This window comes from Dasypus novemcinctus, chromosome 1 (genome assembly GCF_030445035.2).
Source record: "Dasypus novemcinctus isolate mDasNov1 chromosome 1, mDasNov1.1.hap2, whole genome shotgun sequence".
Taxonomy (NCBI): domain Eukaryota; kingdom Metazoa; phylum Chordata; class Mammalia; order Cingulata; family Dasypodidae; genus Dasypus; species Dasypus novemcinctus.
Genome location: NC_080673.1, coordinates 40,496,121 through 40,516,601, shown reverse-complemented (window position 1 = coordinate 40,516,601; position 20,481 = coordinate 40,496,121). Strand labels below are relative to the sequence as shown.

Sequence of the window (20,481 nt, the reverse complement as noted above, 5' to 3'; positions counted from 1 at the left end):
CATAAAACCTTTTCCCTTCCACAGCGATAATCTCTTAACTTGTTCATGTCGTATTTCCTGAAACTGATGGACAGATTCCGAGACAATAGCTTTCAAACAAGATGACATCTGTGCTTACTATGTGGTCCATACTTTAGGTTGTACAGTTTTCTAAATTTTTTAGTTATCCTATGTTTTGCCTTATGGTTTACCTTATTAGTCTGTCGTCCCCTATATGTTTTTGGTGTAATATTACATGTTTTATATTCATCTTCGTGTACTCTCACAAAACTCCTCTCTTGCCCCCATATTTACCTTGGTTCCATCCATTCCACATCCATTTTCCCCTCTCCTTGGGGCCCACAACGCCAGCCAATCTCCATTTCCCGAGAAGCCATGTCCAGAGATACTTGCAGCAGTAGTCAGGGCCTGACTTGCTTAACTACCCTAATGCCCTGGGAGCCATCCTTTCTCACTAGAGATACAGTTCTCTCTATTTGATGGCATTAGTCCTCCCCAGGATGTGGGTCCACCCCAACTCTCACTTCTTGGGTCTCTTCCCAATGGTACAACCCACCCTGGCAAAATGAGCCTTCAGCTATTCGCCCAGAGTCCGTCCCGCATCAGCCCATACCCCCTGAGCATCCTAAACAGGTAACCCTCCTACTTATACTTTGATACGATTTTCTCAACATTTTGTTCTCAACAAACACCTGACACTCTCCCATGTTCGTATGTTGCCCCTCCCTCCCCCCAATTTTTGGACAATATTACCCCTCTGCCCATCCCCAGCCCCCCTCAAACCCACAAAGCCCCACCCGAAGGTAACCCCTTGCCCCCATTTTGTCCCTTCTTTGTGCTCATACTTACCGCCAGCTCATCACAGATTCCACCCCTGCAGACGTTAACTCATATCCTTTTTACTGGATTTCTTTTCAATTATTTTTTTAATTTATGAAAGATATACATGTTAATTGTAAAAACTACGGAAGTGCAAAGAAAGAGAATTTAAAATGGAAGTTATTTTACTCTTTATTCAAAATATTCTTTAACATTAAGTGATTCGTACGATATAAAAAAAGGGAAAGAACTCAGGTTATCGGTCACTGTACCCACTCCTGGAGTCCTCCCAGGCATTATGGAGAGAGGAAATCTTTCCAGTTCTGCCTTGTTCCCACTCAGCTTCTGAGGATCTTGACAACTACTTTCATCCTCCTGCCCTGTCCTGAGTGGTGAGTTGAGCTATGAGGTAAACACAGAGGCCCAGAAACTGTCCTGATTCTCCCGTCATCCCTGGAGGGAAATTGGAAGAGCGGGCCTGGGTCAGCCTGGGTCATGCAGTGCCCTGAGAAAACACTGTGGAGTCCACGTTGTCCAGCCAGTCTTCGAAGCCCTCCCACCTCCCTGCTCAGAGTCCTTTCTCCTTCCTACATACACCTAAAGATATTCATTCAGCTCCGCAAACAAGTTTCGAAAGACGTTTATGCTACAAGAATATTGGACCTAAAATGAGGACTTTTTTCTGTGCCTTGATTCTTAAGAATTCTGCCTCAGTGAATGAAAAGTATCCACTATATTCTTTAAAAAACAAACATATATTACAAAGGTAATACACGTTTACTGCAGAAAATTTGGAAAGTATGAAATGTGCACCAAGAAAGAAATAGTGAGCATCAGTAAATCCACCATACAGAAAGAACCTGACCCATTCTGGAGTTCTGACCCTCCAGATATGGATAAGTAAATGGAATGGCAAAGGGGAACTTGTGTAGTGCTAGAGACCTGTGGTTTGCTGGTCCCAAATGCCCTGTCTCTAGCCATAGCACTCTGCTTCTCTCTAGAAATTGCTTCCCCCAGCACCTTCTCCCCCCACAACCAACTAACCAACCAATCAACCGATGCATGCATCACCCACACATTACACAGGCACGCAGGCACACATTTCAAGAAGGAAATGTCAGTCCCTGTACCCAAAACCCATTTGCACAGGCTTAGGCATATAACACAGGCAGTTTAATCAGATTCCTTCTAGGAGACTTTTCTCAACTGAATCCAAGGGAAGATATTCCCTTCTATTGTGGTGGTGAAAATGGTAACCCTAATGCTACCAGTTGCAATGTTTAGCATCCTGTGGGGAAAAGCTGGTTCCAGAGAATGAAGGTGTGGTGAGTGACGTCTACCAAATACAGTGAAGTCCTAATCCCCAAAAGCTGTGAATATGAACTTATTTGGAAATAGGGCCCTTGTGGATGTAACCAAGTTAAGATGAAGGTCATATTGGATTAGGGTGGGCCCTAGACCCAACGACTGGTGTCCTTACAAAGAGAAGGAGATTTTGGAGAGACAGAGATTGGAGAGCTGCACCTAGATCAAGGAATGCCAAAGATTATCTGCGACAGCCAGTAACCAGGAGAGGCATGGATCACATTCTCCCTCAGAACCTCCAGAAGGAACCAACCCTTCCAAGACCCCCATGTCAAACTTCCACCCCCAGAATCGTGAGAGAATAGATTTCTGTTGGTTTTAGCCACCGTGTATGTATGACCTTTTTACAGCAACCCTAGAACACTAATACAAAAGAAAAGACAAACAACTGGAGATTCTTTACTGTACTTGAGTGCCTGGTCTTTTTGCCCCTCGTTCCAGTTGTACTCAGTTCTGGCTGTCCCTGGGACCAGCAACTTCCTCCCCTTTCCCACTCTGGCTACATGAGAAGATAAATTTCCTTTCTGTCCGGCTGGTTTGAGTTGACTATTTTCTCACTGGTACGAAGAAGCTTGTCTAAACAAATATATAGACACACCAGCACAATATTTCAGGAGAGAAAATTAAGAGAAGTGTGCTTATTTAGGATAACTTTTTGTTCATTCACAGGGAAGTGCCAGGCCTGGGTCTGCTCAACCCTCGTGCCAGTTCTGGCTGTGACAAGGGGTGTACCGGGGATGCCTCCCCCACAGGAAGTGACCTCGTCAGCTTCCCCGGCTCTGAGCTCCGTAGGAGTCAGAATACGTGCCCCGATGCTTGGAAGAGCATGGCTCCTAGTTCAGGATCTGTTATTCATACCATCTCCCTGGGACCTATAGGGAGGGTGAGCACTCTGGCAAAGGAATGGTATTTGGTCATCTTGCTTCCTTTCTATGCTTCCATCCCTAGGTAGGGCTGGCCTCCATTCACTGGGCATTCAGTAGCCAAGAAAAGCAGACTTTGGATAGGTGATGGTTTTTCCATGGTTACTGAGCACCTACTCAGTACACCTACAAGGCCAGACATGAATAGACTTGATCCCTATCCTTCAGGGTCACAGTCTGATCTGTCCCTATTTTAACCTTACGTCCTGAAGAGCAGTCATACATTTCTATGTCTACAAGCAATCGTGTGTCATCCTGCCATGGCTGATGTCTTGTGGAGAGAATGAAAGCAGCTCTAACCAATGATCTCTAAACTAGACCAATGAGCCACCCAGGCCCTGGACTCAAGGGAGGTCAAACATCCCTGAGGTTCCTCGGTGTGAGATTGCCTAATGTATTTCTTCCATATTGCATGAGGACACACCAATTTTGGCAGATTGCCTTCTCCAAAGTTCACTGCAACAAATCTCCCATCCCACAATGGACCTTGACACTCCTCCCTCTGAGTGGTGGGGTTTATGTTCCCTTCCCCTTCAACCTCCCGCCTGAACACTGTGATGGCCTCAACCAATAGAGTGTGGCAAAGTGATACTGTGTGACTTCTGAGTCCAAGGTATAAAAAAGCCATGCACTTTCACTTTGTTCTCTTGGAATCCAGCCATCATGCTTGAGACAGCCCAAGAAGCTCCTGGAGAGGCCCATGTGGATAGGAGCCACGGTCCCTGACCCAGAGACCTGGCTGCACTCCTATCCAACAGCCACCGCCAACCTGCCAGCCATGTGAGGGAACCACCTCGAAAGTGGGATCCCCCAGCCTCCAACTGAGCTGCTCAGCTGAGACCACATTCTACACAAGTCCTAGTACAAGCTAGGCTTGAGGGTTCTGGAAGCCAGAGTGGCTATGGCTATGAAAGAGGCGATATTTCAGGCCGCTTTCAATTCTTTCAAATTCTAACAATAAATATCTGCTCCCAAGAGTATTTGTGCATGGCGCTCCACAGCAATCTTTAAAACTAATACCTTGTGTACATTAGCTCTATAAGTGGGCATTTTATTTTTTCACCTAGTGACCAAACTCTTACCAGCACCTAGGTCCAGAAACTAACTTCTTTCATCACCCCTATATCAAGCCCCAGCTTTTCCCCTCAGCATGCAATACCGTTTCTTCTGTTCTTGGACTCCTGCTTTTACTGCGATCCTGCAGCCTCTGTTGCTTCTTATCTCAGACTGTGCCCACCTTCAGGCCTCCTTGACAATGACTGACTCCTTCTTAAACTTTTTCCTATTGTTTATTACTAGGGGATTGCTGGAGGGTAGTGTTATATAGTGGTTAGAAGCATGTACTTTGAGGTTGGAGAGAATGGGTCAAGTTATTAAGTTCTCTAAACCTACCTCATACATTTATTGGGAAGATTAAAGTGAGATGATATAAGTTAAGTGCTTGGCCTCTTGTGGCCAGGGTTGCTACCTTATTGGTAATCTGATATTCTTTCACTATGTTGTCCTTTATAACAGATCCCCTTACCATTGGGTGTGACAATGTAACCCATCTAGGGTGTGACCCAGCCCTAGAGACTGCAGTTCCTTATTGCCTTGCATATAGGTTGCCAAGGACATGTAAGCAGAATTGTTTCACTGGGTTGGCAGGCAAGCTCTTTAAAGGTGGCTGCCCTAGTTAGGAGACTTGTCTTTGTGCTATTTCCCCCTGTCCTACTTCTTGTGAGTATCATGGCTGGTTATGGCGACCGTGGGGGATCATGCATCGATCCTGTGGGGGTAGACCTGCACTAGTGAAGGTGAGGAATATCGGAAGGAACCCAGGTCCCAGATGACCACGGAGCCACCACACCAGCCCTGGACTGTTTATCTCTCTACTCTTCCATGAGGGAGGAAAAAAAAAAAACATCTTTTAAAAGCCAAATTTATTTTATCTCTCTGGTAGGAGAGGCTGAATCTAATTCCTGACTGATACGTATGATAAGTGCCAGTCAAGATTATTATTCTCGCTTAGCACCATTTCTCTAAGTCTGTTGGACTGTCTGCTCTTTGGGTCCAAGACATCTCCAGGCTAACCTTTCCCACCACTAAGTTTTGGTTAAAAGAGACAGGAAATATGCACTGCAGCAGACTGGAGGGTTATCCTCACGTCCTATCTTTAGTCAGGCTTCTCAGGAACAATCTTCCTACCAGTCGTTGGTCTTTGTGACCCACAAGAATGCATCTTTATGTTAGGACATTTTAATGTTCTCTATGTGTTACGAATCTTCCATTCAGCCTTGCTCTGTTACATTGCCAAGGTGTGCAAGCTGAGATTAGAATTAAAGGCATGAAGAAGAGTGAGTAGTCAAGGAAAAGAGAAGACTTTATCTCTGAGATTTTTCCATTTTTTCTAAAAATATTTTAAAAATTACATTGTCACCAACAATTAAAATTCCATTCTTCAATTTAAAAATGTTTTGTACGAAAAAGGCAAGAATATGTAGTAATATCATTTAGATATACAGAAAATCCAATTTTTAGACTAGACAGTTGTATCAAGCAGGTTAAATTCCGTAAGAACTTTTAGAATTGGGTATTGCTTCATTTATTTATAGAGGTATATGGATCAAAAGAGTGCAAATAGGAAGATAACCATTCTTCTTTCATAGTCACAGAGGTAAAATTAAAATGATTTTCCTTTAGAAGAAAGCATAATTCACCCCTTTACTCTTAGTAAACAATATTTTAGTAAACAAATATCTTACCTTCAAATAAACATTTATTTAAAATATTAATATGCATTAATATATATAGAAACTAGTGTAGGAGATATTCTTTCCTCCTGTCTTATAGTGCTTTACTTTCCAACTAAATTTAGAAATGTTTTTAGTCTATCACTGCTAAACAGGCAATTTAAATATAAACATGTATGTACTTGATCATAAAAATTCAGCTGAAAATAGTTTATACATATGCATTCATGTGTACATGACATTTATAAAGCTGCATGCCATGTAGAAAAAATATTTATATATATATAATTCTCAGGATGTAGGGTAGGAGGAAAAAACCTAAAACCGTCAGTCATAAAAATTTGCTAGTTTTACAAATAGGCTCTAATTAGTAGCAATGGAACCACTTCCTACATGAGGCCTGCAAAGTAGAATTTATACATTGCTGGGGAAAAAGGCAGGTGATAAATATGACATCTGATGATCTTACTGACCTACTGAGGAAACACTTTACAATGTCTGTTAAAAAAAAAAAAAAAGAAAAAAGAGCCAAAGACAAGTTTTTTTTTTAAAAAAAAAACATTATTTTCACTTAACTTTAAATACAAGATACACATATTAAATTATGACTGATAACACCAGATTATTTTTTAACTTGTTGAATAACTATAAACCTTGTTCTTTCCAAAACCTAACATTTATCAAATATGCAAAGTTTTCACGTTTCTGAGGCTATTTATAATTCCTGGGGTCTCACCTAAGTCAAAATAATACATCGATTACTCCCAATTTATTTTTACACTGGAAAAACTTCTTGCTTACTGTTTGCAGTAAATATGTATCATTCACTTGGTACTTTCCATGAAGACCAAGGAAGTGAAAAATGTGAAGAATATGCTTTTGTAAAAGAGGTCAGTGATGATAACGTGATGTGAAAGGGGAGTATGATTTTCTGAACCCTCAGCACTGAAGTCCAACTAAAAAAACATCCATATGCCTTTGGTCTAATTGTGTACTTGCACTGAAATTAAAGTCTCTATATTATTTTAATCACTTTGAGTTAGGAATTTTGCTTTTTAAAATGTCATTTCAAAAAGAGCTTAGAGCTTCTGTAGAGTTGATAAGAAGGTCTATTTTACCTAATTGGATGGATTGCTATCTTGTGAGCATGACACATGTTATTTAGAAAAGGAAATAGCAAAGAAAGGCAGCTATTCCTGAATCATCACTAACAACAAGACCGGGAAGAAAATAAAATTGTGCTGCCAGGTTAGATAGTATCAAGCTAATGCCAAACAGCTGCTCGAAAAAAATAAATCAGGCAATGAACTGTTTGGGTTATGCAATTATTAATGACCAAATTGACTGACTGCATTCTACACTGAAATATATGACTCTCTTGGTTATCGTATCAGTACAGGAATGCGGTTTTTAAATGAAAGCTACTCTAGACTGCCTCTCGTAGATATTAAGTGGAAACCCCAGAATTCATTCTGAGTGTTTCTGAGTGTGAAAAAGTCACATGCGTTCATTTAGTTCAGTGTAAAATGTTAATGTTTTCCCCACAATAAGAATCTTAACCGTGTCTTCCCAGTGTGAAGCTGAGTCTTATTGCTCCACTATATTCAGAATCTGTACTAATCCTGACAGAAGTTCAAAGTAAAGCCGGCATTTTATGTTTACTTAGCATAAGGCCTTCCTCCAGAGATGGTGTGGATTGATAGTCTAAACAATCAAAATAAAAGAACAGACAAGTGTATTTTTCAAAGCATCCATCACATTGCTGGAGCTATGAGGGTGACTGATGAGGTGAAATCTCTGTGGCCTCATGGATAGAGACCAAGGCTGGTCCAGGCTGGTTTCCCGCAGCTGCTGTTCCTCATTTCAATAGTAATGACCTTCCCACATTGCTGGTTTAGAGTAACAAACTGATGGTTTTATTTATTCAACCAAGTTTTCTGAAGAGTTCTACTGGGCAATGCTGTTAGCCTACTTTGCTCAAAATGTACAAAAATGCAATGAAACTCTAAAATAGTCTAAAGTCAGATTTTATGCTGATTGGCTACCTGATTAGGGAAAATTGAGATTTTTTTACCGACAAGAATCTGAAATGGAAAAATCAAGTTGGGGATTAAAAGTAATTCTTGAAATTATCACATTTAGAAATGAGGCCTATTGATTGAACAGTAACAAAAAGATATGGGGAGTTAGAATTGATCCTTGACTGTTTTTGACCCATACTAACTTCATATATCTTGCCAGAATGGAGTACCTTTTAAGAAGTGCCCTGTATAATTAAAACGTCATAAAACTGATGGTAGCACTGGTTGTACATATCTGTGAATGTACTAAAAACCACCGAATTGTACACTTTAAATGGGTAAACTGTATGATGTGTGAATTATCTCTCAATAAAGCTGTTAAAAAAAGGGTCCCTGTACACTGTCAATGACAGAGGTTAGTACATTTCTCAGATATCAACTCAATTGCATGCTGCTGAAGTTGACCTCTTCTGGGATTTGAAGTAATTTTAAATACTGAATGAGAATATTTTTATCCTATAAAAATATTGCTTCATCTAGGTGGGATTTCAGAGCCCCTTACCGTTTCTGAACATCAGAAGTTCTTTATTTAATAGAGTGCAATCAAGTTGTAAAGGCCTAAGAATTCAGCAAAGATCTCAGAGACCTAGAGAGAGGAAGGAGCAACCTGACACCCTTCTGAGATCCAAAACATTGACTGCAAACTCAAAGGCAGAAAAATAGACAAGTGATGATTCAGGAAAGGGCAATCTCGGCATAAATATCAGAGTCACTGTGGACACAAGTTGAATAAGGGTATGCAAAGTAGCAATGAAAAGAAAACTGCCATCTTTTAAGCTGTGCTGATGAGAATATGACAGACAAATCTGTTAAAGTCATAGACTACGCAGACTGGCTTTTACCAAAGCTCTCGACAGTCCCAGGATATTATGACAGGCAGAGTCGTTTCTTCCATTGTAGAAGAGTTTCTGGTCTGTAACCCTGCCTTTAAATGATCAGTTTAGAGCAAGCACTTGCTAAAGGGATCGTAAAAAGGGGGAGAAGGCATTAAGGCTGCCTTTTGAACACAAGACCCCAAATTCAGCAGCAAATGTCTGGCTAACCTCATTTCCCCTCAGTGATACGTGGATAGTAAAACAAACAAAATTTCATTCTCTGTTCCTTTCCTGGAATAAACTATCAGGTATCCTAGCAGAGCTGAGGACTCCCAATTGGACAGATTGCCTTAAAGGTCAGGATCAGAAAAATAAAGATTAAAAGGAGATTAACTTTATAAGAATGGGAGTGATAGGTGGGCCCTTCTGCACGCAGCGCCACAGCACAAGGATGTCGACAAATGTCCTGTAGAATGTTCTCACTGGTGGCCCGACAGTGTCTTCCCCGAGAGCCGTGTTGAGGACAACACTGAGGCTTGTCCCAGCTTGGCGGGAAAGAATGCTGAGTGCGCTGAGTGACGGCTGCCACAGGCACAGACACTCTCTAGGCCTACTCTGTGTGCTTCAGATGACTCCAAAGATCTCAGAGGCACAGAAAGGCTGACACACGATGCCCACGCCACACTCCCCGCCGCACATCACGCGTGAGGGAGGTCTGCTGAGCTTTGGGAAAATGTTAACACGCAGAGGTGATTTTAGCCGAGAAGGAAAATAGATTCCTGTTTCTTCCACAACATTCCCAAGGGTGAGGTGCCGGGACGAGGTCACGAGGAGACTCCACAAGCCACCAGACCACATCCCATCGGGCTGTGGATCCTCTCCGGACATCTGCTTGGCAGGTAGAAATGAGCTGGCCGGGCCCTTGGGATGGTGACCACACTGAGACTCTTGCTTCGTCTGGTGTTGTTTCCTTCACGTAAGTCTCCTTGAGAAAAGGTCCTGCTGAATGTCACTTACCAGAGGCCTTGAATAATCAGAAGAAATGATCCTCAGATGGTTAGGTAATAAGGTGGCCCAGAAGGAAACCACAGATAAAACACAGTTTTGTCATGTAAACCCTAAAGAGTGGAGAGGAAAGGTGACAAGGACCTAGAAAGGAGGGCCAGAGTGGGCCCAGTCAAGGGGGGTGGCTGTGAGGAGGGAAGGCCCTCTCGCCCTGGCAGGCGGGGATGGACGTGGGGCCAGGCCCCCTCCCAGGGCTTGTGAGCCCCGCTCTCGTCCCAGCACGGGCAGTGCCCTCGTTGTGAAGAGCGGGCGTTGGGAGAAACAGCAAAAGGTTCTGGTGTCTGCGCTGGTTTGGAACTAATTAAATGCGTAGCCTCCTCATCCACTGTGGGCAGGCCCGGCAGGCTCCCTCAGGGACTGCTTCTCTTGCAAAACAGCAGCACCATTCCGTTTTAGGATTCATTGTCACTGTAAAAACAGAAAAACAGTATATTTCCAAGAAGCTATGGAGAGCTGGTCACTCTGCTATGGAGGCGGCCCAAGAGCACAGTCAGGAAGCCAAGTGGCCAGTTTACAATTTCAGAAACAGAGGGCACTTGGGATTTTATATTTGACCCCATGAAAGCCAAGAAAATCAAGAAATATTCCCTAGGTCTTGCTCTAATATACCTCCCCAGTGCTGAGGTGGAGAGAGCCAGACGGAGTCTGGGTTGCCCTCTTTAATTAAATCTAATTCATTCTCTAAGAAAAGATGTCAAATTGCCTTTTTTTTTTTTTTACTCCCTTCTTAAAAAAAAATCTCCAAGTATTGTTTTCCCCGAGGAGTTTGTAGCCCTGGCATGTTTTCAAATACCCCGACTCCCCTGGAATGCAGGCTGCGCTGCCCTCCTTCCCACCTCTGGTTTTAGCTTTGTGCCCCTTCACTCAATTGCTAGTGTGTCTCTACTTGAAGCAACCTCTGCCTCCACGGACGTGTTCAAGTGAGAATGATCAACGCAAGCTGGTACCCCCTCACTCACAGGTGTGTATAGTCTATAAACTATATTCTCATAACTTCTTTCTTGGTAAATCTCCCACTATTATTTATACACCATATGGCTCCAAAAAGGACTCTGAAGCCACTCCTTCGTGTAGATGTGTGTGTGCTCATACATATATGCATACATGTACATACATACACCTGTCTCCATGAAAGGGGGGGGTCATTTTGTCTGTGTTTGTGTTGCAAAGAAGACGGGAAGAAACTGCAAATATGAAAGCAGCTCGATGGGAAATGAGGGGGAGGGCAGACTTTTATCTGAGACAGGGAAGGGAACAGAAGAACAACCTTTAGCTAAACTTATTAAAAGGGAAAGCTGGGGACATGGAGGCTGCTCAACCAGTTGGGCACCCGCCTACCACATGGGAGGTCTCAGGTTTCAGTTCCCTGTGCCTCTTGGAGAAGGTGAGCAAACAATGAACAGACAAAAGAGAGAGCCATTGGCGGGGGGGGGGGGTGGAGGGGGATAAATAATAATAATAAATAAATCTTTAAAAAAAAGAGGAAAGCCGATTGACAAGACATTGTCTATCTTAAGAGTACAACGCTACAACCCTACACAGCTGAAGAGCTGTTCACCCAAACATCTCTTAAACTGGGCAAGGAGGGTTTCATTTCTTGGAAATTGGGTGGTAGCAAAATAATATTTCTAAGATCCAGAAGTCCATCTCTGTAGAACATAAGTCTCTGAGTTACATGTTTCCCTTTTGTGGCATTATCTTGAAATTTCAGCCACTGATAAGCAGAGTATAACCCAAAGTTGAACAGCAATGGGCGCTAAACTGTGTCCATGTGCTATAATGAGTGATCTTTAAAACTACTATAAAGCCAGTTCATACTCATTGTTGAGAAACTAGGAAATATAAGTAAGCAAAACAAAAATACCAATAATATCACCACTCTTAACATTTCAGTACTTATCCTTCAGTACATTTTCCTGTGATAATGATATATATTATTTTTGTGCAAAAATGGGATCATATTATACATACTGTTCTATAATAAGCTTTCCTTACTCTCATTCACATATACACATTTTTCCTTACTTACAAATATATAATATTTTCTCAGTGGCTACATAGCAATCCATTGTCTCACTGTACCAAAAATAAAAAAAATTTAGTCAATTCCTTGTTACTTCCAAGTTTTAATTTTTCTTTATTATAAACATTGCTGCATCTTTGCATATTTCCAATTGTTTCCTTTGCATGAATCTCTAGAAATGGAATTGCTAGTTCAAAGTGTATCCAGTTTTAAAGCTTTTGATAACACATTGTCAAATTAATATCATGTTGAATGAAAAAAAAACACAGGCACAAAAGCACAGATATTGTAGGATCTCACTTACATGAAATAACTAGAATAGGCAAATCCACAGAGACAGGAAGAAATTACAGGTTACCAGGGATGGAGGAGGGCGGAAGGGGAATTGGGGGTCAATGTTTAATGGGTACAGAGCTTCGGTCTGGAGTGATAGAAAAGTTTTGGTAATGCAAGATGGAGATGGAAACCTGACATTGTGAATGTAATGAATGCTGCTGAACTGTATACTTAGAAGTCGTTAAAATAGGATTTTATATGTAGTATACATGCTGCTACAAAAAAAAAATAAATGAGAAAAATACAGGCAAAGCACTCTACCACAGAGTAGAGTGCTTTGCAGACATGCCATTATTCTTAATTTGCAGATTTTACACTAACAGTGCTTTTGGTAAAACACTACCTTGAGCATTGCTTCAAATACCAGAGGCTTTCAGAACCTATCTCCCAAAGTAGACTTCAAATTTCCGAGAAGAATATGTGTGTTTGTGGTTTAGGACATTCTGAAAGCATTTCAAAAGCATAACGTGTGACACTGTCCATCAACAAGGACTCATTTATTTAAAGTGCCAAAGAGCAAGAGGCACTCAGCCTGGGGACCGTGAGCAAAGTGACAAATACTGGCACACAGGAGGCAGTCCCCATGTGGGCACCGGTTGCTTCAGCTTTGGGACATCAGGTCATTCCTAGAGTGTAGCAACTCTCACATGCAAATTCTCGCTGGTGGGGACAAAGGCCTGTGAGTAAGTCAGAAACCTGGGATCCTGCCCACTGCCTGAGCCTGGAGGCATTCTCTCACACGCACATTCCTTTATTTAGTTATACGGGTGCCCTGCTTTCTTTGTGGCTATTTATCATCACTGTGAAATGATCAAATAAACCTAGATGCTTTCAACTCTGGCAAATCCTAGAATTCCCTGTTAAAAATACCTTGGCAAACTGCCACAGAACCGCAACAGATAAAATGAGTGATTTTACTTCCAACGTCTATTGCTTGCCTTGAAGTTAATGTGTGGTTTCAGCAACTTATCTACTGCAGCGACATTAGTGAATGCTTTTTCTAGGGGTGCTATTTAGAAATTCTAAGAATGTGAAACACCTTTCTCCAAAGCCTCTAGGGCTGACAAGTCCTCAAAGGAACAGAACTGCTTAAAAAGCATCATCATCTTTTTGTTTTTAAGAAGGCACGGAGTTGGAATGCTACCAGTTAAATGAGGACAGATGCAACTCTAACACCTTGTTTCATAACTGCCCCTTTGTTGCAGTCAACATCAGATAAGTCATCTTTGTTCTCCTGACCAGTTTATCTTATATCAATCCCTCTTTATGTCCCCTATCTCCAAAGATGGCAATAAACCTAGCTAAACCTTCTCTGTGCTATGCTGCTCTCTAACTCAGTTTTTGCGAATGCTGAGTTCAGCTCAGCACAAAGTCATGTAACAATTAGATCAGGCTCCCCTTCTCTTCATCAATAGATTGTCTCATCTCTTTCCCAAAAGAGGCCTCGCCTGGGTGGAATTATTGAGCTCAGGCACCTGGCTAACATCAGAGCCAGGCCTAGACTAGTTCAAATTGCAGAGACCTTGTCCTGGGTGTAGATGTAACCTGGGCTACTTTTCAGGCAATGCTTTGGCTTATTCTATTTAGGACATCTTCCTTCATCCACCACAATCACACACTCACAACACACACTCCTGCATTTTAACACTGTTAGTTGAGGTTTCCATTCCGCAGGATTATAATCTGTACTTTGTATCCCTGATAACACCTAGATCAGATTTGGGGGAAACCCATTGGCACCTAATACAAGTTGACCTGCAGTATAATTTGAAATGATTGAAAGGACTACAGAGGAACAGAGGCAAGAATCTCATAACCAAAGAAAAAAATTGCAAGTGGCCACAAAGATTTCCTTGAGCAGAGAGGACAAAAAAGTTCAGGAAAGCTGCTATTTCCTCGCAATTAGCAGTTACGGCCTTGTCGGTGACTGCAGTGGATGGTGGGCACGCCATTCGCTAAATACGTTCGTGTATTAGCCTCATAGAGGCTGGCTTTCTTTTTGCTAAGTATTCTCGCCCATTTTTTTTTTTTCTTTTAAAATCTATAACTTGTCTTTTAATTTACGTAGTCTCTTTTTCATTTTAAGTAATTACTAAAAGGAAATGAAAAATGCAGATTTAAAAGAAACTCTTCTCAGGATCAAGTTTTATCACAAACTAGCTATGCGAACTTGGGTAAGTCACTGAACTTTGCTAATTTCCTGGTTTACTAGATGGGTTATTTCATTTTTAACTGGTTGTCTTGGCATGGTCTAGATAGTACCAGGCTCAATAAATATCTTTTGAAAGACTACATATTAGGTGCTCAATAAATATCTTTTGAAAGACTACATAGACAATTGTACTTTTCCAAAAAAAGACAAAGAAACGGGAAGAGACTGGAAGTAATTCACAAAATTCTCTATTAAACTAACCTGGATTTTCCTGAGACATATTAACGTGACCCATTTTTATAATGCCATTTAGCTTCAAAACATGAACCACAGAATAAACAACAATAGAATGAATATAATACAAGAAGAGGAATACTGTTACTTAACCTCCGAGTTACTTGATTTCTTAGGCAACAATACCTAGGCATCTGGCATATAGGAAACGCCTTATTATTATTGAATGCCTTATTATTGTTGTTGTTATTACTGCACTTTCAAAATTATAAACCCATTTGGATAGAGACATATCTAATTCTTTCCCTGGTCTTCCCCAGTATTGTTTTTCAGTGTAAAATCATCACTGTGGTCAAGAGGCATAAAGTGAAAGGAGATGGGCACTCGGCTAATCTTGGTGATGCCTCTTATGTGGTGATTCACTTAGCCTGCAGAGACCGAAACACCAGGCTTTCAGGAGACTGTCCAACTCTGAAGGCCCCGGGAAGAAACAGGAAGCTGGCCGGACCGTAAGCTTGAGCCAGTAACAGGGTCTTTGTCTTTGTTTGTTTGTTTTTTAATTTTTAATTTTTTAATTTTTTATTTTCTCTCCTCCCCCCCCACCGGTTGTCTGCTCTCTATGTCCATTCGCTGTGTGTTTTCCTGTGACTGCTTCTATCTTTATAAGCGGCACGGGAATCTGTGTTTCGTTTTGTTGCATCATCTTGTTGTGTCAGCTCTCCGTGTGGACGGCGCCATTCCTGGGCAGGCTGCACTTTCTTTCGCGCTGGGCGGCTCTCCTTACAGGCGCACTCCTTGCGCATGGGGCTTCTCTACGCGAGGACACGTGGCACAGCACTCCTTGTGCGCATCAGCACTGCCGTGGGCCAGCTCCACACGGGTCAAGGAGGCCCCGGGGTTTGAATCGCGGACCCCCCATGTGGTAGGCGGAGGCCCTATCCACTGGGCCAAGTCTGCTTCCCGTCTTTCTTGTTTTAACCACAATCTAGTGGCATTTGCAAGAGGGGTAGTAGAGGGTGGGGATAGGCAATAAAGAAGGGGATTTCCTACAGAGAATTTTAAAACAAGAATAAAATCACCTAAAAGGATCTGTTGTTGTTATTGTCTTTTGTTGTTGTTATCACCTTGTGCTTTTCCTTGATTCTAGGGTTGTCCTCTCCCAAAGCTCTCCCTCCACCTCTTGGGACACAACTGACACTCATACAAACCTGGCACACAGCAGGTATGAATCATTGAAATAATGCTAACGTGGGAAATAAGAATATAGAACTCACCCTCCAACACTGGCCCACCACCTCTATTATTGTTTTTTTAAAAAACATGAAAATCACAGTATAAACATCCCATAGTACCTTGTACATCTTTGGTTCTTATTAAAATTCTGTTCTAAACATTTAATTCAATAGCTCAAAAAAAAAAAAAAAAATCCATTCAATGAGGACAGGGGAAAGTAATGAGCCAGGGCTGAAAATGAACAAGGAATGGAAAAACCTGAGATTATAGGCCCTAATAAGAGAAGGTTGGAGAGTTGAAATCTTTGCACACAATATGAAGGTGGCCAGATTGTCTCCTTTTTCCCAGAGACCCGGTAACCTTTATGTATAGGAGAGGTTCTGGGTCAGAGATGTCTTGATAGCACCAAAGAGGGTTGAACCCTGTGAACAGACTCTAGAAGTCCTCATTAAGTACACAGGAAGAAAGTATGTTTTCCACTATGTTCAATCTTCAGGGACTGTTATACACCTTCTGGAGTACTGAATTCACCTGTACACTACTTACATGATAGAGGAAGGATGACTCAGAGATGTAAAAGTCAATAGAAAGCAAAAAATAATTAGTTTCACTTGCATGGTGCTTTAAAACTTACAAAGTGGTTATGTTCTCTCACATGATCCTGTGAAACAAGAAGTATAAGTGTTGTTATTTCTATATTTTGAGAGAAAGGAAGGGAATCCCAGAGTGCTAAAATGAGTTGTCTTAGGCCAAGGCACCACAGCTATTTAGGTCAGGTCTTAAAACTAGTCTTCAGATTCTAAGCCCAATGTCCAATGTGCATTCCACCTGTATCTCTCTAATGATTCACAAACTTTTAGAGAGGAAACAAATCTTATTTCTGCCCCAGATTAGATAGTCTACATACATGTTTTGCTGATTATCTATGTAAGTAAGACAACAGGAGAAAGAAACAGAAATGAAACCACAACAGAAAAGAAAGATTATCCGAACTCTAAGGTGTTAACACTCTTTCAAAAACTCTAGACTGATGAGAAGACTATTCTGAAATCACCAATATTAGTGGATTTAGACCAGTAATGGAGAGCAACTGAAGTCTCCAGATCTTTCGAGGAGATCAAACAAGCTCCTCATCTCTTAGGATTGGTGATCTGATCCTCCATCCCCCAAAATAAAAATCACCATGGACACCAGGGGGAAAATAATTTCCTATCCACCAATATAGACTTGCCTGGGCCTTAAGACACAGGATTATTATCTCAAAAGGCAATGGGTGGGGAGTGAATGTGGCTCATGCATTTGGGGGCCTGCCTCCCACATGGGAGTTCCTGGTACCTCCTAAAGAAGATGAGCTGATGCAATGACTTGGTGCAACAAGCTGACGAATAAGCAGACACAACGAGCAGGAAGTGGATGTGGCTCAAGTGGTTGGGCACGTACATTGGAGGTCTTGGGCTCTGTTCCCAGTGCCTCCTAAAGAAGACGAGCAGACAATGAACGGACACAATGAGTAGACACAGAGAGCAGACAATGAGCAGACAGATGAGGGAGCCATCTCGGGTGTGTGTCTGGGGGGAAGGCAATGGGTTTTTGTACATGGTTTTAAAATTTATTAATAATAATCAATATTTATTAAGCTTACTTCATGACAGGCTTTGTTCTGAGTGCTTTGCATGTTTTTGGTTTTAGTGAATACAAATGAACGTTGCTTTGGAATATCACAAAACAGCCTTTCAAATAATTGGAAAGTGCTTGTGTCACCATTTGCTGGGCCTTGGTTCAGGGAGAGGGAATGAGGTGAAGGCCTGACAGTCATCCCATGAACTAACATCAGATAGTTCTGGACCAACAGAGTAACGTAGATATTCCTTCTAAAAACAATAATTTAGCATACAGCAGCTCTCCAAATAGGTTAAGCTTTCTGCCGTATAGGTAGTAATGAGCTAAAGCTTATTTTAATGACCAACTGCTCAAGATTCTCCAAATCTTATTTTTAAGAAGCTTCTTACCACCATACAATTCTGAAACTTTAAATTTCTACTAAGATGCCAATAATTACAGAGAGCAAGAAGCAGGTATGTAAAAACCGTGGATAATTCTCATTATTTGAGAGGGCCCGTCAGCAAAAGAGCAGTAATACTTTCGTGGAGTTTGGGTGGTGACCTGAGTTCTATACTGGGCATACATAGTGGTTCTATTTTTAGATAAGAAAAAATGCTTGCAAAATATCTCTTTGCAATGTCTTTTGTAGTGCTCCACTAGTCTATTGCCAGTGTGTGTTTTCCCCCTACCTGCTCATTAATCTCACTTAAATAGGATAGAAGCTTTCCTGAACCAGCATTGAATCTTTACATGCAAATACTTGGAGAGGTAACATGGATTCAAATAGGATGTTGGTTTCAGAGCTGAGGTTTGCCTGAGTAAGTGTGTGGTGGTGTGACCGAGGAAGATATGTAAGATGGAGACTTCTTAGGTGAAAGACACAAAAAAAGGATCCAGAGGCCGAACATCTGATTGTTCCGATCCCTGTCCAATCATCAGTCTTGCCCTGCAATGCTCCCACCTCGGGGGCTGTCCAGAGACACGTGACCGCAGTCCAAAGCGTTTACTGCGGGGAGAGATACTGGCATAGGACCTCTGAAGAGAGAGCATGTGGGTGGTGTTTATCCTGCTCTGGAGGTTTATTCTTTTCATTCCAACAGGAGTGTGATGTCTCAGTCATGGGTTCAAGTTCTCTGCTCTCTGGTAACGCTGGGTCATCCTTGTCAGCAACCGGGTGCGCCCAAGATCGCAGGGCTGCTCTGCAGAGCAGGTCCACCCCTTGCTGAATCATCAATTCTGTATCCTGTGAACACCTCCCACGTCCTGACCTAACAATTCTCTGATGAAAAACACTCCCAAGGTGGTCCTTTGTGTCCTCACAAAAGATCATACAATTTAAACGAGATTGTGGAGCGCTAAGCAACACCCAAACCCGGTGCTCTAAAATCTTCTGTCAAGCAGAGCCACCTAGTGGTAGAATGGGGTATGTTTTTCGTTTGTTTTGTTTTATTCTTTTCATTTCTATAACAATGCAATCCAGGTGGGTTTTTCTTTGTTTGTTTGTTTTACTGTTCCTTTTACTCACTTTTGTTTCCAGTCACCCCCTTTGAGACTGTCCCTCCATCTGTCTTCCTTACCAAGCTACTCTTGATCCAAGATCAATAAACCTATGGTCCGTTATAATCAGGAAGTTTTACGACTGAAACAGAAGCAGACTCAACAGTGAGTGACTCTTTAGAAGGGTAAAAAAATGCCATTACTAATTTATTTCTAAAGATAAAGAGCCAGTAGGGTATTTAACTCTGTGGCCTTCTAGTTCTCATAACTCACACGTCCTTTTCTCCACACATACACACCTGTGTAAATTGTCACAAAAGTGTCTAGGCACAGGAGAAGGGATCCCAAGTGCTCCACCGCGGCCTCCGCCCCCACCCCCAGCCTGTAATCTGTGGTAGAAATCACAAATACCTTGGGTTGTGGTTTGATTCCTTTTCTTCCTTTAAAGTAGGTAAACCTTCACTGTCGGCTAGGACAGAATAAAAACAAACTCATCATTAGTCACTGAAATTCTATTTCCTATCTACAAAACCCACACAGTAGAGCATCACAGTTCCTCATCTGTGCAGTCACCTGTGCAGAAATGGCCTCACTAGGGAGTTCTAGAGGTTAAAAGATTGATGATGGCAAGGCTCTCGAAATGGAAAAAACGCTAACAGCACAGACACTACTTTAATGGGTCTCTGCCCCTGTAGGAAGGGCACCATTCATCACTGCTTGGTTATTCTGTCCCTGCAGAACCCCGCTGTTGCTCCAGAAGCGTGAGTCTGCGTATTTCAGCATAGACAATGGAATAAAATGGCTTCATCCAAGGTCCTGATGATTTTAGTCAGACTGCACAGTAGAAAAGAAGCAGGTGCGGTGGGGAAACAAACCACCACCTTAAAGTCATCAGAGTTCTGTCCTATTACACCACTCATTTTTAATGAAAAAAAATTAGATCTATCACCTATGTATCAAAGTAACTCTGCCTCTGTTGTCAAATAGAAATGGTTTGTTTCCTGTTCCCTGGTTTTAAGGAGAGTAAAAAGATCAGGTTTTCATATTCCAGATACAAAGGAAATGCACCAAAATATTGAGAGGTTGATTTTGCTAGTGGAATTTTTTTAAAATCTTTTTTTCTACTTTGTTTGCATTTCCCAGATTCTCTTATGTATATATAATATATATGTATAACTTTGATAAATCCAAAACAATAAAGTGAAGCTATTTTAAAATCTATCTCAATGACCCACCCCTATCTTCAAATGCTACTCAAATGCTATTCAGAGCTATTCTCTCCTCAATACTGGATTATGAAATACTGTTAAAAATTGTACAAGTTAGTTGAGTGGTTCTAATCTTTTGGAAAGTTCATTTTATGAAGTTTTCTGGTACGATAACTCTAACTATAGTTCTCTGGATTTGAGTACCCCATTGTAGAGTGTTAATACCCAAGGTATTAAGATAAACATTAAAAACCAAATGATATGATAAGTAGTGCTTTATTAAATTATTCTAGGCAATGGGAATAATTTATTTTTTTTAAAGAAATAAAAAAGAAAAATCAGTTGTCATTACTTTTAAGTTCAAATATTAATTTAAGGAAAATTGAGCAACATATA

At 41.4% G+C, this 20,481-nt stretch overlaps 1 protein-coding gene across 1 annotated transcript in view; it reads right to left on the bottom strand.

The window, feature by feature from the left end:
• Positions 1 to 5,451: 5,451 nt before the first annotated feature.
• TMEM154 (transmembrane protein 154) overlaps positions 5,452 to 20,481 on the bottom strand; it is a 41,473-nt gene continuing 26,443 nt past the window's right edge. Inside the window, exons 6-7 of the mRNA XM_004469800.5 lie at positions 19,289 to 19,346; positions 5,452 to 10,208 (exon numbers count right to left, since the gene is read on the bottom strand). Of these exons, the coding sequence (XP_004469857.1) occupies positions 10,193 to 10,208; positions 19,289 to 19,346 (74 nt within the window). The 3' untranslated portion in view covers positions 5,452 to 10,192. The remainder of the gene's footprint in view (positions 10,209 to 19,288; positions 19,347 to 20,481) is intronic.